The following is an 18232-nucleotide window of genomic DNA, read 5'->3' on the forward strand; positions in this document are numbered from 1 at the left end:
CTAGCCTTAGCATTCACAACATACTCTGCTAGCTGCAAAGTAGCAGAGAAAAAGGGGGTGTGGAGGAGAGGGTTGAGCAGCATCACATGGGAGGTGATTGACATTACCAAAACCCGCCTCCTGCCTCTGATTGGTTGTTTCTAGTTAGCACTCAGAAGACAGAGGAGCTCTTTTTTGTTTGTTTTTTTCAGATTATCTGAAAAATCTGAAACTGTGTCATAACACAGTGACAGTTTCAACAAATGTGTAAAAAAAAATTTTTTATAAATATACTGCAGCTCAAAGTTTAGACTCCCTAATGTAGCATGTCGCTTACTATTGATTTCAGTCCAGAAATTAATGTGCTGTTTTATTGCTTGCTTGTTTTGTTTTTTTTAAGTTGATTTTTAGGATTCTATGAAACGACTCAGAAAACAACAAAATAAAGGCTCAGTACCAATGTGCCAAGGGGAAGAAGAAGAAAGAGTAAAAACAGTAAATTTATTTAAGCAAATCCCTTGGCGTGTCAAATATTCTCATGGCATCCCTATGTTTTAATCCAAACTTTAAGGAGAATCTTTTGCTACCGTGTGAGAAGCATCTTTACATTGCTGGCAATGTAAAGATGTTTACATTACATTATTGACATGAGGTCAATACAAGCACAACATGTTTAAGATTTTTATTTTAAAAATGTAAACCATGCATTATTTTTCTACACTTTTTCACTAGTTTTGATTGGTCTATTACACTAGTCTCAATAAAAAACACACAAACGTTTGTGGTTGTTTGGTAACAAAATGGCAGGAAGTTGAAGTGGTGTGAATAATGTTACAAAGCGCTGCATCCTCCAACAGTCTGCAGCGAAGAATGAAGTCATATAAACGGACCTTTACTGGAAAGAGAAAGAAGCTTTCAGTCTCTATAAATGCAATTGAGGAGGAGGTAAAAGCTGTAGCATGGCAGACCGAACATGTATGTGGAGCAGAAGGAATCAGATTATGTGGCCCACACAGATGTATAGTGGATGTTTAAACCATGGGGGCATTGCAGCAGCCTCAACACTCAGACATTCAGAGTTCAGGACTTCTGATTGGGTTTCTGTTGCTGCTGTTAACCAATCAACAAACTGGACTGTTTGTGTTGACAAATTAACATCTAGATGACCAGAGGACATCCTCAGAATCTGGAAAACAGATATTTTTAATCAACCTTGTTTCCATGGTTACCAGCTATGCATCTATTTTTCCGAAACGCAAAGTTGTTTCCTCGTACTCAGATGTGTTGCTGGAGTCGGCGAGATTTGGATCCATCATGTGTTGACACGTTTGATGGCACATCAGCATTTTGATTTGATAATAACTGTGGTCTTTGTGCTCCATCTTCCCCAGGCCCCACGCTGCCCAGACAGGGGCCACAGGTTCAGAATGGCCCCTCACAAGAAGAGCTGGACCTGCAGAGAAGGTAGGAATCTTGACTCAACAGGCCTTCACCGTCACAGGAAACGAGTCGAACTGTCTACATATGGCCACGTGGTTTTTGGATGTTTGTTTTCCACAAGACGCACTAAACCGAGCTCCTGAACTGCTCCCACTGCGGCGTACGTCGTGGTGATTTGTCATGTGTGATTTACAACAGCATAATAAATACAGCCATCATGGCAGAGAGGAACGACTATTACAAGTTCACAAGTTCATCAGGGGAGGAAACGGTAGACAAGACGGAAAATCTAATTTTATTTTTCACGTTACTGGAACAAAAAATAGAAGGCGTCAGTGGGTTGACTGCATCGGACCAGAACTGAGTAGGAGGAGTTTAATATTTCAGAATATCGTCATAACCTCAAACAATTTCTCTTCAAAATCTGCTCTGATTGAAAAAAAAAAACCCTGTTCAGACTATCTGTGCTACCCAACGATCCATCCAACCTTAGACAGAAGTGGTTCTTCAGCCGTATGGAAATAGATGTTTTTCGCAAAACTGCAATGGAAACACGTTTTTTCACATCACTTAGTCATGTGATCAACAGTTGGATATTAGAACTGGAGAAAATGACAAAGAGGTCAACAAAAGTAGTAGGAAGATGATGTTTTTGTGGGGGGAGGGATGTCAGATAATGTGCAGCTGCTTCCACCAGAGCTCTCATTCCAATGTGATGAATCCATACCGCTTCTGTAGAGGGGACAAAAATTTCCCCAAAATGCAACATACGTAGCCTCTCTCCAGTAGGCGGGGTTTATTGATCCTGAATTAGACGCTGACATCTCCTCTGATTGGCTGATAGATGATGTGCGCTGGTGTCATGGTGCAATTATGAATTGCTAATGTAACCTTTTACATCTGCCGCTTTTAATGACTTGTCACGTGAAAAAGCTTATTCACATATAATTTTTATCTCTTATTTAATGGAAACACTGCAATTACGAGATTGTTTATTTTTATTTATTTATTTATTTTAAACAGTAGTTTGGTATTGACAAGGATTTTTACACATCTGTAATGGAAATGGAGGTAATGAGAATTGAATTTGTCAGTTTGGCTCCACCATGCTTTGTCTGCTGTAAATGCAGCTGAGGAATTCAGGACCAAATCAGTAGGAACAGCCAGCAGCGTTAATAGTAGTGGATTGTCTGAAAGTTTGGCACCAAACTCTCACTTCCTGCTCTGCTCCAGTGGGTTTATGTGGTTTTAACCCAATATCTGTGTGTATGTACAGTATAAATGTGTTGCTGAAGTGGACATGTAGTCGACCAAGGTCCTGTATAATCTTCAGGTTAGAGCATTTTGAATGCTGCACATTGTTGACATCACTCCTCAGATATCCTGCCTGTGTTTGCATGGCTCTCACAAACACACAGCCAGAAAGGCATTTTTCAGCTTTGAGTCAGTGGCATTTCTAATTTTATTTGGGGGGAACTTGGATCTGCCTTGACTTTAATGAGCAATCCATTTTTCTTCCTTGCTGGCTTCCAGTCCTCTCTCAATCTACCTTACATTACCCCTACCTACCTCTCCTCCCTCGCTCTCTCAGCTCCATTTTTGCTCCATTTTTAGCCCAGATCACTGACAGGCAGACAGTGGATCAGTTGCTGAGGTCATCTGCTGATTCAGAAGCCAGCATCAACAGGATGGAGGGAGCAAGAGAAGGATGTGTAAATCCTGGTGAGAATGGGATGAAAGACGGTTTGTGTAAGAAAAACTGGGTCACATTCGTTTTCTAAAGTTTCATAAAATGATGATTAACTATTGATCCTCTTGGGAGGCATGGATTTTTATATCAGAAAGACTGATGAAAAAACTGCCAAGATTATTAAAGTCAATGCACTGAGATAGAAATTGTTTTTTTTTAAGAATTTGTAGTTTCATTATTTAATCATAACTTTTTTGCTGGAGCTTAAGCCCACCTGGGTTAACAGCATCAGAACACAGAATATGCCATTTAGGTTTTACCTCTGACTCTACATGCCATCTGCTGGACGTTATAATAGGTTGACATTTTTGGCTTTTCTTCCATGTATCTAGTAAAAGGCTGGCAGGAGAACCTTATTGGATGATTTTTTTAACCAAAAATTATCAAATAAAATTGAAAGAAATATTATGTTTTAATTTAAAACAAGAAATCAACAATTATTTCTGTTGCTTCTGATTTTGCTACATAGACTGAGGAACACCAAACTTTACTTCTCCTCTGTCTGCTCAGTTAGCGCAGGCTAGCTCACTAGCTAATATTAGCTTTCATTGTTATACACTGAGAGCCGAACTAATATAATGCACAATAAGCATGTTTATTTAAATGCTTCTAATCACAGGACATCTACTCCATGTTTTGCAGTAATTTAAGTTTTCTTTAAAACAGCCTGTGGTTGTAATTGATAATGACTTTGACTTTATCTTCTACTCACGATTGAAGTATTTGATTCTTGAGTTCATTTAAAAAACAAACAAACATAAATCTTGAGATGAATAATATGTGCTTATTATGCATTGATTTGAGTAAAGTAACTGGCTAACACTTAACCATGTTTTGTAAAACAATAATTGCTATACACAGCAGTATTCTATCTATATTAATCAATAATATTATAACCACAGCAATGCAATAACTGCCATTTTTAGATTTAAAAGCAATTAAAGGATGTTATAAATTTTTGTTTCAGATATTTTCATTAATACAGTGACAGAGCAGGTTTTTATTACATCAGCCCATGTATGTAATGGGCTGATGCCCAAGTATGATGTCATTGATACTTGGCTATAAAAGTTGCTGCAGGTTCATTTAGTCTCTTAGCATTGACCTTATCTTATTATCTTAATAATTCTTGCCTGATTGGTAAATTTTTATGTTAGTGTGTAGCATAAAAATTGCTACCTCTATAATACATCAGCGATGTATTATAGAGGTCAATGTCAGGTGTCCCTTAATAATGTTTGTTTTCTTACCCATCCTTTGAGAAACTAATGCCTAATAAACAGCGCAAGAATTTTAAGGTATTGGCGTATTTCTATTAGAAATTACAAAAATAAATTTGCCCATTTGCTTATGGTTAGTGGAAATGCAGCTAATAACCATTCCCAGGTTTTCTCCCTGCCTCTACTTTGCAGTCTAGAATTGCTCAGTAAAAATGAGACTGTTTGGGATCTCGCTGAGGTCTAGGTTTGTAGGATGTCATAATTTGTGCAATCTCTTCAAAATATGTGAGAAGCAAAATGAGCCAAAGCAAAAGAAGTTCTCTGCTGTCTCCTCTCCTCCTGCTTAGTTCAGGATAATCAGCTAACCACTGTGTGATTTGTCACATTCCTCCATGACCGCGCTGCCTCATTCCATTGCTTTGGCTTCTCTCGTGTGAGTTTGTTTTCTGAAAATACAAGAATATGGGATTTTCCACAGGGTCATCTGACAAGAGGATATGTACTGCTCCTTTTTCTTTCACGCTGCTCTGTCCTCCACCCCCGCATGCATCCGCTTTCCTCTCACTTTCTCATGTAATCCCTGTTTTAGTGGGAACACAGACAGACGAAGAAGCAGGCCCCACTTCCTCATAGGGAGGGTTGAAACATTAATGACGACGAGAATGCATGGATGAGCGGACTCTCTGACGGGGTGAGAGCGTTGATAAACCGCCTGTTCAGTAAAGCAGGGTGCTACTCTCAGATTAAAAAGGCATGAGCTGGAAATAATAGGCTGCGGTATAGATAGCTTTGTGTTGCGTGGGAGCAGGACATGCTGGGAGGCGCTGAAGAAATGTGTTGCACTGAAAAGTGCTCATGGAAAAATGAAATATGCACAGGTAGATTTCACCCATCAGCTGCGTTTTGAATCCCTAAAGAAGACAAAGGACTTCACAAACATGTTGGATGTTAAACCTTTTGGATCCATGTATGGTGATGAGCCTCAGAACCAATATGTTTATTTTAGTTTGTTTTATGCAGGCTCAGTATCTTTAGTTAGGGGGATGCAACACATGGAACATGTTTGTGTTTTGATGCCGCGCGTTTGGGCTAAATTTTAATTAGAGTAGGTCCATATGGTCAATCTGGGCTGTTCTCCATTCAAATAACGATTTCTGGTACTTGGAGCCAGTCAGGCGAGCTGGTGAGTCCAGCTGGAGATTCAGCCAGTCCCTGAAGACTGCGCTCAGTTTTTATGTTGTGGGGAAATGAGGCAAAGCAAAAGATTCACTGATCAGAATTTTGTGGCCAATTTCTGATCTCTGCTGGGTTGTTTTTATAAAGCTCTAATCTGCCATTTCCAGTGTTTCCACTGGGGGAGCTGCGTTACACGACATCGCTGTGGAACAAAATGGTTTGTATTGTGACCATTTCAAACTGAACGTTCTTTGAAAAACATTTATTCACTATTCACACTGTACAACTGAAATGACTACTCTGCTATAATGGCATAGTTTGACATAGTTTTATTTTTGTGGGTTTCTAAAAAGAGCTCTCTTATAAGGGAACTCAGGGGACCATTGATACTAAATTTCATAATAATGTTAGATTAGTTTCAATCACTAGTATACAAGGAACATTAGAAATATTTAAATATTACATTTAAATAGTTATCTGTATTACAGTAAAGATGACTGTTGTTTCTATATTCAAAACTTGAGGGAGCTGCATCACAATAAAGAACATTGAGCATCTCCATCTAAGATTACTTAAAGATCTTCTTTGGTCCATCCATCTTCTTCTGAAAATATTTTAATATAATGATCTGAAAATGGAAACGGAAATGGGTCTCGATGGAAAAATTACCTACGAATGAAGGCCAAACTATATTTATTAACTAACTTACTGTCCTTCAAATACAGCATACATTGATGTTGACATCTCGTAATTTATGTTACAGGCATGCTAACACAGCTAGCAAGACTCTAACATAAATATGGCAACAAAACAGAAAGAAATGGCAACGAGATGGAACTAAATATTGGTTGTTACTATCGAACAAGTTTTATGTTTCAGACAATACTGCTATGTTGAAAAATTATTAATATTGGTCAACCCCAATGTCTGAGCCACTGTGTCGTGCATCCCTAACAAAATCAATTGAATTTGGAACCAACTGTGATAATTGAGTCTTTATATATATAAATAAAAGGCTGTAAAGTGAATTAAAGGATTGTTTGATTTAATGACCAGCCGTTATATTTCTTACCTGTCTGTTTTCAGCAGGATCTAAACTGTGTTAAGTGCCTTTGCCAACCCTTTGATCCTTGTTGGAAATGCCTGCAGATGCTTTGCTGCCATGCAGCTCTCTTTCTTCCCTCTGACTGTAAGCTTCAGGCTTCAGGATGTCGGCAGCGCTTCCCAACAGTCATCTTTCATTCCGACTGCCTCAGACTCGTTAACTCTTTCCAAACCTGAAAAGTCAAGAAACGAGCAAGTTCATGCGCGTCTGTGTGCTTGTTGGGGATTCAGGCCATGTCGCCACCCACACTCCCTTAGCAACGGTTTCCCTGGTAACTCTATCAGGAGGCGAGCGCGACGCCAGCTGGATGTTGCAGGAGGCGTTTTTACAGCTTTGAATCCTGTAACGCTTCTCTGAGGCGGCGAGTCGAAGGAGGAAGAGAGCGCTGCTCTGGGTTCGGTCACGAGGAGACGGAACTGTGCAGACATTAGAGGAGGGCGAGATTTAACGTGGCCTCTTACTGCACTGCAAAAACTACAAATCTTACCAAGCATTTTTGGTCTGGCTTCTAGTGCAAATACCTTAGTACATTTGAAATGAGACGAAAGAAACTTACAAGTAACTTTTCAGAAAGATATAGGAGCTTTTTTAAGTCAACAATTCTTTAATATTGATGAAAAAGTATTAGCTCCACTTAAAGCATGAGACAATATCTTGCCATCAGTGAAATAATCTTCCAGTGTAACTAGTGCTTTTTATCTATATTATGGAATTATTGACTTAAAACAAGCTCCTATGGTTTGCTGAAAAGTCACTAACAAATTTTGCTGCACGATAAATTGTCCCAAAAGTTACTGTGACAAACGATATTGTTTTGAGACCATTTTCAAGTAAAATAATGGAATTCACATTCTCAAAGATCATGAATTAAATTCTACTTAATATTTAACTCTGGAAGATATTTTAACCCTCCAAAGTAAAACAGAAACAACAAATAAAATGAATTATGAAGTTTCTGTTAAGAAATTTGTCCTTTAAAAAAAGGGTTAGTTGAAAAAAACCCACCAAACTGAAGACTTTTCTTATCTAGTTTTTGGTGGAAAGAGGGAGATGACAGAAAAACAACAAAATTTATACTAGAGCTTGTTTTAATTCATAATGCTATTAATCGGTTTATTGCGACAGTCCTCCTTCAGAGGTAATTTTTGTCCTATTTCAAGTGCACTAGAAACTAGACCAAAAATAGTTGGTAGGATTTGTACTTTTTGCAGTGTGGAAGTGGTACTACTATAAAGACTTGACTTTGGACATAAGGTGTTGAGAATACTAAAAGACTATATGGTCAAAGAATGTGAATGTCAGAGGACTGGTGTCACTGAGCAGGAATGTTGGTGATGGGAAGATGACATCAGCTGCTCTGTAAACTCCCTGGTGTCCTCCTGATGGTTTACAGCTCTCATTCCCTTTAGGGACTCTAATCTCTGTCACACACACCTGGCTTGCACATTACATCCACAAACACACCCCTTCAATCCTTCTCCAAACAAGGTATTTTAAGTTTAGGTGCTCATTGTTTTGGAATGTCATTATCTCCTTCTAAAGGGAATGCTTTGTGTGTGTGTGTGTGTGTGTGTGTTGCATTCCTAAATTGCAATCCGTCTGCTTGAGAGGGCAACTTGCTGCTTTATTGAATCAAATCTGAACGTCGTTCGTGCCAGCAGGATTTCCATTTCACAGCCCTATTATCATTTTAGGTAAAACTTGTCCAACAGTCGAGAGTTCAGTCAGCCTCAGCTAAAAGAGATTCATCATCCCACCAACAACAGAGCAGTTTGATGGTGAAGGTGAACTCTGCTCTGGCCTCTAATTAGGATTGATTTGGGAAGTTCCCAGTTTTCACTGATGGCAGTCCTCCGGGGGAAAAAATTAAGCAACAAAAGACAAATGGCAGTCTCTCTATATTCGTCTGTATCTGTTCCAGCAGCAGATGACTGGAATTATTTATATCTGTTGGGTTTGGTTAAAGACTTCACTCCAGAATGCTGATCAGGAACCTGCTCACAGCTGTGGATACCAGCAGCAGCAGGAAGCTTTTACTGAATATTAGTGCTTCAAACGGGGCAGTGAAATCCACTTTTTTTAGCTTTACAAATAAAGCTAAAAATACTGTTATTCCCTCATCAATAAACATTCCTGGAGTGTCAACTTGATTCTTCCTAGCAAGTTTGAAAAATCCTTTAATCTCCATGGCAACCATTCATGTATACAAAACGCCTGGTTGCACCCAGCTCTGCCTTTGACTAAGCAGTTCCTGATTGGAGTTGCAGTTTCCAAGCTTCTGCCACACAGAGCAGCCATCCCCCACTCAGCTCCTTCAGACTAGTCGGCACCAATTAGCAAACACCTGGTGGAACTGAGCATCTGCTGAGCCCATTACAGGAGCTAGTTCTCAGAGCAACACTGGTAGAACCCTTGTTAAAGAGTTAATGGAGGAGCCATGTTGCAATGACTTCCTGAAGGCAGAGTTTCAGAAAGAGCAGGAGTTTCTTAGAGACAGAGGCCCAATTTCAAGGTGTTAAATTACAAGTCAGATTTATTTTTAGTCATATTTTATATATATACACATACTGTATATATATATACATATATATATATATATATATATAGCATTTTTATAACAACCAAAGATAACATAGTTGATTGTACAGTATTATGTGCCTGGAAAGTAATAATACTTCCCCTTTAAATAAGATAAATACTGGTAAAAAGAGAGAGATGAAATTTAATATCGAGCTCACATTTTTTGGCAATTGGCCAATACTACAAGAACAAATGAGAAAAGAGATATTTTATCCCTGCGCAAACTTCTTGAAATCACAGCTGTCCCTTTTTGCTCTGCAGTGGTCACCACCAGGTCACATCTGGTCACCACACTGTTACCAACTTAGCGACATTTCAGACAAAAAAAAATCTATCGGACAGAATTGGAATCAACAGGTCAGGCTTTATAAGGATCACTGATCGGCCAGAAAACATCAGTCGGTGCAGCACTAATTGTTATTGACTGTTGTTCTTTGTATTCATAACATGAACCAGATGTTTCAGCTGGTTGTCAGCCAGCTAAACATGTTAATATGTGGATGTTGCTTGGCGGTTGCATCAGCAGCAGTAATCTTCCATGTGTTAGATTCTGTGCATTCCTTGCATACACATTGTGTCTAAAGGCTTCATTTATGTGCAAGTGTGTTCTGCACTACAGCTGACCACAAACTAGCCATTTTGTGTGAATTATTAAACTCCACTTTGGGGAAATAATCCAAAGCAGTCATTTTGCAGTTAACTGTGCAGTGCGCGCCAGATGGTAACTATACTTAAACAGAAAATAGAGGGGAATAAAAAAAAAAAGTGGAACCCCTACTGATCTTGCTGATTAGACTAATTCTCTGCCGTCACATTGTGATCTAAATTTAACAGTGAAGATGCTCTGCTGCTGTTTCAGTGCTCAGAATCCCACAGGGACTAATTTGCTACCAGAGAGGATGTATTATTGTGCATGAGAAACCCCCACCCCCTCCCAGAGGAGATGGTGAGCCCCTCAGAGATGTGACACAGCTCCACTTCCATCAGCCAGGAATCCAGGTTAGCTCAGTGTTTCTGTAATTACATTAATGGATCTCCTCGGTACCGTGAGAACTGGGACAGTTCGGGGGGTGTGTGTGTGTGTGTGTGTGTACTCGAGTCAGTAGTTGAGAGCCAAGGTTTGCACCGATGTTTTCCTTTACCTCACTGATCCTCGGCTTTTCATCCATCAGCATCGTCTCTGATCGGGTGAATCCCATGAAACGCTCAGTAGAAAAAGGAATTACAAGAGACTGAAGGTGTGTCCCGCAAACATAGACAGTCTTCATCATCAAAGAAACTGAAAGCTATGCAGCCTTAATCCATCATAACTCCAGCAAATAAAGCAATTAGAGAGCTGCACAGATGAAATGTTTAACCTTCACTGGATCGTGGAAGTTGAACTAGATTTCACTGTAAAACATGTTGGCTGTGTTGGTTACAAAATGTGGAAGTCTTGCAATAAACAATAAAGAATATTAAAGATTATTCTGCTACTACATTTATGAGGTATTGTACCAGACTAATGCATACAATTAAAAGCATAATTACTTCTTCCACTTCTTCTGCTTTAATATGTGTCTTTTGAATCGGGCCAATCAGAGTCCCGATTCGAATTTGATTATATATTGAGAGAACTGAAGAGTAGGGTGATGGTGATAAGGTCTTTCATTACTTGGAGGTCATCACCAAGGACAAATCATGCAAATACTAGTGAATATATCCAAAAGCTGCTCGCCAGAAATGGTTTCATTTCTGCAATGCCAATGAAATTTTTCTTATTTTACTATTGAGAAGCAATAAATAAATTTAAGCATGACATTTTTAAATAAAATGCTAATAAATATTTTTTTTAAATTGATAATCCATTTATAATATTTTATCTATTGAGAGATGCCAATCTAATTTCCAAATAGACACCAGCTTCTTGGGGCAATGAAAATTTTAAATGTAAATCTGCCAGGTGTGTAAATGAATTTTGGGCTCAACTGTTTTTGCGTAATATTTTTGAAGTAAAGTTCAGGGTTAGGTGTCTTTCTACGTCCTACACGTTTCCCCTCGTCTGTCTTCTTTGCTTTCACTCGTGTTGTTAGTAAGGACTAAATAAAACTTGGTTTGGATAGAATTTAATATACATTTTTGGTTTAGATGCAAAGTAAGACATGTTTTGTAACAGAAGAATTCTGCGTTATGGAAAATGCACAAGTTAAACAAATTGAACAAGTTATACCACTGAAGAAAAAAAGAGAGGCAGAAGAACACTGAACACCAAGAAGAGAAAAGAGATAATTATTGATTTTAATTTTTTTTTTTTTTTTGGAAGACACCATCTGATCATCTGTCCTTGGATATAAATGGAGAAAGCTTCACCGTTCAAGTTTCTGGGAACACACATCTCATATCACCCTACCTAATCACTAAAAACACACTGTTTAAGAACACACAGCAACAACTATACTTCCTGAGAGCTCTCCTGCTACTGCTTTGCTTTTTGAACAGCGTTCTTACTCATACTGACCCAACCTCATTCTGATCTGAGAAAGCCCTGAACAGAATCATCACACCTGCACATGGATTAATAAACAAACTACAAACGTCCCTGGAGATCTTTTTGACTCGCGCTGCCTCTAGAAGACATAAAACATTCCAAAGGACAGCCAGCACATCATCTGTTCAAACTGCTGCCTTCAGCCAGACGTTGCTGCTCTCACAAAGCAAAGACAAACTGGCTTTTATAAACCATTAACACACCCAAGCTATTGCTATGTTCAATGTGAATTCTAAATCCTGGCATAAATGTGTGCAAAAATGTGCCTGTTAATCCACGGCACCATGCTAAGTGCAATATGTTGACATCCGTCTTTGAGAGTAGAGTTGTGTATTTGGTTTTGCTTTAGTTTTTTTTTATTTATTATTATTATTATTATTGTTATTATTATTTTAATATATCTTATAAGGGACAGAGCATATTAATCAACATGAGTACATTAAGACAACCATGTCAATATACCAGATTGGCCCACAAGGGCTAATTTTCATCTGCAGTCCTCTGGCAGACCGCTGAGTCACCAGTCAGGGCCAGTCAAGCTAAAATTGGCCGATTCTTGTTGCAAGCCCTTTTTTGGTCCACATCTACACACAAAAAATCAGTTAGGGCAAATATTCATCAGCTTTTATTACAATTCACATGGTTTGTCAGTGGGTTTGAAAACAGAAAGTCCCAGCTGAGTATAGTGACTTCTAAGTCTCTAAGAATAAACCAATAGAGAGAATACATGTGGTGAAAAGATCAGGGTGAATAATTAGAACATTCTGAGTGATCTTGTAAAAGGAAGGAACATGTTTTTAGAAAAGCATCTGTTTTCATTTTATGAACCTGACTGAAATGATTTCCACTTCAGCTGACAGATGCATCAAAGCCTGAAAGTAGCAGGGTCAGGTATGGGATGAGGACCTGTTTCCAGTTGTCTTCCCTCCTGGATGTGTGTGGAAAAGTAGCCGACTGGGGTACAAGTCGTAGTCAGACTCCCAGGAGTGTGGGAATCTCCTGCAGGGGAAAAAAATAAAGCAGTAACTTTTTTTTCTTTTTCTTCAATTTCAGATCATCAGTTTTACCAAAATACAGGGTCATGTTGATGCACTTTGTGTTGAGGCAGCACCAGTAACCTTTATTTGGAAACAAAACATTTCTCAGGAACCTGGTGACAGATATGACATCATCCCTATGAGGGAATATACATGTGGAAACGTGTGTGGGGGGGAGGGTGTGTGCACGAAGATGTAAGCACTAAGAGGGAGTGTTTGCATTAAGCAGCAGTTGTGCTGATGATTGACTGTCAGCAGTGAGTCAGCATGGCGGGCCACCTGATTTGGTGTGTCTGTGTGTGAGTTGGCACTCAGATCCATTTCCCACCTTCTCTCTGCTTACTTGTGTGATTTATGAGTCATCAGTGTGAAGTTTACAGGGCAAAATTCCAACTCAATGAAGGATATGTGTTTGTGTGTGTGAACTTGACAGATTACAACTTCCCACAGAATGCATCTGTATTTTTATTTTTTTTAAGGATCATTTTTATTGACCAAGATTGTTCACACAAACAATGATTTTGACCTTTGCATAATCTCACAGGGTAGTGACAATAGCTGCGATTCCATTGACCATATATTAGTGCAAATTGGAATTCCGAAAATAAACGCGCTCAATGGAAACGGCGCAATTTTGGAACCCATCACCTTTGTTGATAAAAAGTTTTGACGCTGGGTTGAGGTCGTTTTTCGGACGTATGGAAATTGGCATATTTCTCAAAACTTCAATGGCAACATGTTTTCACATCACACCTCATGATCACCAGCTGGATGTAACCACTGGCGAAGTAGTATACTACGTCCTGTCAACTTCTATAGAAAGATGATGGTCCGGCATATTTTTTAATGGCTAATCACTTGAACAATCTTATTCATATATTATTTGCGTTTCTTACTTAATGGAAACAGCACAATTCCAAAATTGTCTTTTTAGCACTAGCAGAATATTGACTAAGTTTTACACAAATTTGCAGTGGTAGCGCAGCTAATAAGTATGAATATATGAGCTTAAGAGGAAATAAAATGAGTAAGTGTCTGTGTGGCAGCTGGTTTAAACAAATAGCCCAAATAGCCCAAATAGAACACAAACAGTTTGTGTTCAGGGTGTGTGGGGTCTGCAGAAACATTAGCCATCATTTTCCTGATCTTAAACTTTTCAAATCCTGGAAGGAACAGATCTAATTGTTCGCTGCAGTGCAGTCCTTATCCAAACACTGTAGTGATGGATGAACTCAGAACAGACTGAATGATGGCAGAAGATAACCAGCAACAAGGTTGGACTTCTTGAGTTGTAGCAGGAAGTTCAGTGTCTTCTGGGTCATCTTCTGAACAGTGTGTGTTTCTGGTCCCGACATGGTCCTCACACACAGACGGGTTCCTTAAAGCTGGAAGTGATCCGCAGTAGACAGTGTTGCAGAGGATGATGAGTTTGAGTTGAACTTTGTTTGTACCTAAAGCTCCTGAACACATTGTTTTCAACATGTGTTCATACACAGTATGTACACTTGTGTGCTATTGAAGCTAGTACAGAGTGCTTTCTTTTTGACATTTTTTATAAAGTCACTTGAATTCAATTTTTCTTACAGACTTGTGCAGAGAACATGTCAGTATATTATACCCACAGACTGTCTCTCAGGCTCTTCTCCTGTTGCCCTCTGCTGACACCTAGTGACCAAACTTAGTTCAGCAACCAGGGAAAACCTGCAGGACAACTCAATCAATCTAAAACTGACTTTGCTTCTTTCCTGAAGTACATGCTTGCAGATTAAAGCTGGCTCTTGTGATTTCATAACATAGTAGCTCAACCTAAGAGAAATGATTATGTATGACTTAACTCTAATTATATTTCATTGCCTTCCTAAAATAATGGCCCAAGTAATTTTTACTGAGTGATTTTTATTTATTTTTTTGTTTTTGCCTGAATCTTCTTTTGGCCTTAATGAGGTGGAGATTTTTTTGCTAGAATAACTTTTGGCTTAGGGCATTTTTTTTTAGGAAAAAATGTATTGTATTTTTAAATGGTAACGAAAACTGATTCACCTAATTTACTTCCTATTTCTGACACAGTTTTTTTACCCTAGACTTCGTTTTTTCCGCAAAATTGGTAATATTTGGTAAAAACTTAAACCGCTGTTCTCTGTTCCTCCAGGCAGCTCCAGGAGCTGCAGCGACAGAAGGAGATGGAGCGGGAACGTCAGGAAAAGGAGCGCCAGGAACGAGAGCGCCAGGAGCGGGAGCGTCAGGAAATGGAGCGCCTGGAGCGGGAGACGCTGGAGCGGCAGGAACTCGAGCGCCAGGAGAAGGAGGCGCAGGCGGAGAGGGAGCGGATGGAGCAAGAGCGCCAGGAGCAGCAGGAGCGCACAGAGCGTGAGATGATGGAGAGAGAAAAGGCAGAGCGAGAGCGGCTGGAGAAGGAGCAGCAGGAGCAGTTGGACAGAGAGCAGCAGGACTGGGAGAGAGGGAGACGCATCTCCAACGCCGGTGAGTGTTGACCACACACACACACACTCACGTCTGTCCACTCAGGAGGAAGTGTGAAGCCGAACATTAAAAGAAATACACTTTGATTGTTGATAATGCCTTATTACTAACTAACAAATAATTTACCACCTAGAACTGTAAGTCGTCTTGTTTATCAGGATCCTCTTGTTGTGATGACCTATTGGTATTTATATAAGACATTTCTCTATATATTATGCAAAACATACTATGTAGTTCAGCTCATTACATTGTATCAATACCACATAACAAGAAATCCATGTTTTCTATCACTTAAAGGAGTGAAACTATGCATTTTCCACGTACATTGGGCCATTTTATACCTCAGTCAAGTAACTGTTACCTTCAGTTATTATAAAAATGCTACATATACCAAAGATGACTTTAAAAATATGACTTCACAATTTAACTCCTTCAGATTGACTTCTGTATCTTTAAGAAGCTCCAGCTATTTCCAAATCGCCTCTTTCAACATGTCATCACAACATTGCTCCTCCTTGATCTTGTTTGCTACCATTCATAGGAGCTTTTACTAAGAATTAATTCTCAGCCGGTTTGCAGTTCCACCAGGTGTTTGCTAATTGCTGCTGCCGCTAGTCTGGAGGAGCTGAGAGGGGTGACATGGGGTGAGGGGACCTCTAAGGGGCAAAAATCGGCAGTGCTTTGTGAGCTCAAGCATTTAGGCACCCTAACTAGTTTCTAACTAGATTGAAGGATTCCTCAAACATTCATGAATGAATCAAAACAACAGCCCAGATATGATTTTGATGAGGGATCAATATTCTAGCATGAAATAAGGTCAAAAAGTTCATTTTATATAATACCCCCCTTTAAATGAATTTTTTGTTTTAATTTGGTTTATTTTAAATATATTTAACCAGAAAAGCAACAGTTAAAGATTTAAAGAAAAACGTATTCAGCCCAATTTTCTTCTTAATCATTCTTCTGGTGCATTCACAGTTTGGTTTAAATGCAAAACTGGTGGAAAACAGAAGCTCTTGTTTTAACAGTGTTGTCTGCAAATCAAATGTTGTGGAACAAATTGGGTTTATTTACTCCACCTGACCTCCACCTCATGAATGCCTTCTTTAAAAACTCTTACTGTAACTTGTGGCTTTATTCCTTTTCTTTTTTCCATCGATGAAAGGTTTTTGTGAATCATCCATCCAACTGACCCAGGCTAAGGTTGCCTTCAAAGGTATAGGATCATTTCTCAATTCAAAATCCAACCAGGAATAAAATGTAATATTTCAAGACTTCATTGCCATATCAGCTTTTCAAGGTTCAACTTGCCGCTCAGTTTGATTTCTGACCATTTTGAGTTTGAACGATCAGAACATGGAGGTGCTGGTGGGATCACACAGTAACTGGAGGAGTGTGTGTGGGGGCGGGGGGTTATAATCTGATTCCAGGACTGGGTCAGTGGGAAAGGCTGCGTGGAATGAAACGCTTCAGTGGCATGCTCAGCTTGTTAGCATACACACACACACACACACACACACACACACACACACACAGTTCAGTGGAGTTACTCAGAGACTAAAAATACATGAGGAAGCTTTGCTGAGACCCTCAAGGAGGGATGTGTTATGTGCACACATGCATGTAGAAGCTGCAGGACGAGGTGGGGAGGGGGGTGTTAGCTCACGTCTCATGCAGAATAACATGCACATCACATGAGTGGGCAAATGCAAACAGACATGTTCTGTTGGCCCAGGAGACGACATGATGGCAGTTGACATTTTCTGCTTCATAGAGATTTCAGTTTTGCTCTTCCAGAACAACGATTGGTGTGTTTTCCACTGTTAGCAGCCATTCCTCTGCTGCAGCCGGTCACACACACCTCCGTCTTACTTAACGTTGTTCTGTTAAACAGCCCCTAAGCTTTTCTTAGGTAAGTGTTTTGAGGCTCGTTTAAAACTGTTGAACATTGTTAGTGACTTTTATTGTCTGTCATGAGTCGGTTTGTGAAATTTAGATCACAATGTGACGGCAGAGAATTAGTCTAATCAGCAAAAACTGTCATGAGTCGGTTTTCTCAAAAGGTTGAACTAAGAATCACAGTGTGTGCCTGATTTTAGCCTGACTATAAAGAAAAAAGCAATTTGGATAAAAAAATACAGACACAAACACACTAGGGGAGCGCGTTTATCATTTATTGTGAAAAATTGTTATTCATTATTGTCACCATAAATTTCAGTCATCGATTGTAAATGAAGAAAACAAAACTGACAGTATTGTAATATGGTATTTATTTTAATTTCGATCAATAAATATTAGTAAATTTCAAAATAAGATTAAATGCAGTTACTGTGATACACGTCACACTTTTTAAAAGTAACTCTTGAATAAGCCTATTACAGATGGAAATTTTTTTTTTAATATATTTGTTAGACACCCCATGAATGCTGGCATGCAGTCACAGCCATACAGTCACCTAAAAAATAAGTAGTCGTTATTTTTATCACAAATCTTTACCACAATAGTACCACACAATATCACAATAACATTCCTTGTCCATATTACCCACCTATAAAACACACAACACTAGAGTGAGTTATTAATACAAAATATGTTGTTTTTTATAAGGTATTTATTGGCTTTTTGGTGTGGCTAATTACCGTCAGACTGGTAAACAGGACCAGCTGGTGTGTCACAGAGAAGCTTGGCCAATGGACGGCATGTTGGTCCTCTCACACGGGGCTGAGAGCATACATATCTGTGTGCTTATCTAGTATGAGCAGAATAATTACTGCTGACTGATGGAGGAGAGCTGCACGTCTGCAGAGACGGAGAAATGTAGAAGAATGGTGGAATGATGAAGATGTTCAGAAAAGGATTTGAGTTGAAGCAGAGAGGAGATCATAATGGTGCATTTATAGATTAGGAAGAAACATTGCTGGAGGAATCATGTGTTGC

At 39.2% G+C, this 18232-nt stretch overlaps 1 protein-coding gene and 1 long non-coding RNA gene across 8 annotated transcripts in view; one reads left to right on the forward strand and one right to left on the reverse strand.

Annotated features, from left to right (window-relative positions):
• enah (ENAH actin regulator) overlaps positions 1 to 18232 on the forward strand; it is a 128433-nt gene that overhangs the window by 87093 nt on the left and 23108 nt on the right. For all 7 annotated transcript variants that reach the window (XM_028040014.1, XM_028040013.1, XM_028040010.1 and 4 more), the window contains exons 4-5: positions 1371 to 1443; positions 14964 to 15295. In XM_028040014.1, coding sequence (XP_027895815.1) covers positions 1371 to 1443; positions 14964 to 15295 — 405 coding nt within the window. The remainder of the gene's footprint in view (positions 1 to 1370; positions 1444 to 14963; positions 15296 to 18232) is intronic.
• Positions 8786 to 17893, reverse strand: LOC114158485 (uncharacterized). Its single transcript, XR_003598412.1, has 3 exons — positions 17881 to 17893; positions 15425 to 15430; positions 8786 to 9070 (listed from the first exon to the last, which is right to left on the reverse strand). It is a non-coding gene; the product is annotated as an uncharacterized LOC114158485 (long non-coding RNA).

Source organism: Xiphophorus couchianus, chromosome 15 (assembly GCF_001444195.1).
Source record: "Xiphophorus couchianus chromosome 15, X_couchianus-1.0, whole genome shotgun sequence".
Taxonomy (NCBI): Eukaryota; Metazoa; Chordata; class Actinopteri; order Cyprinodontiformes; family Poeciliidae; genus Xiphophorus; species Xiphophorus couchianus.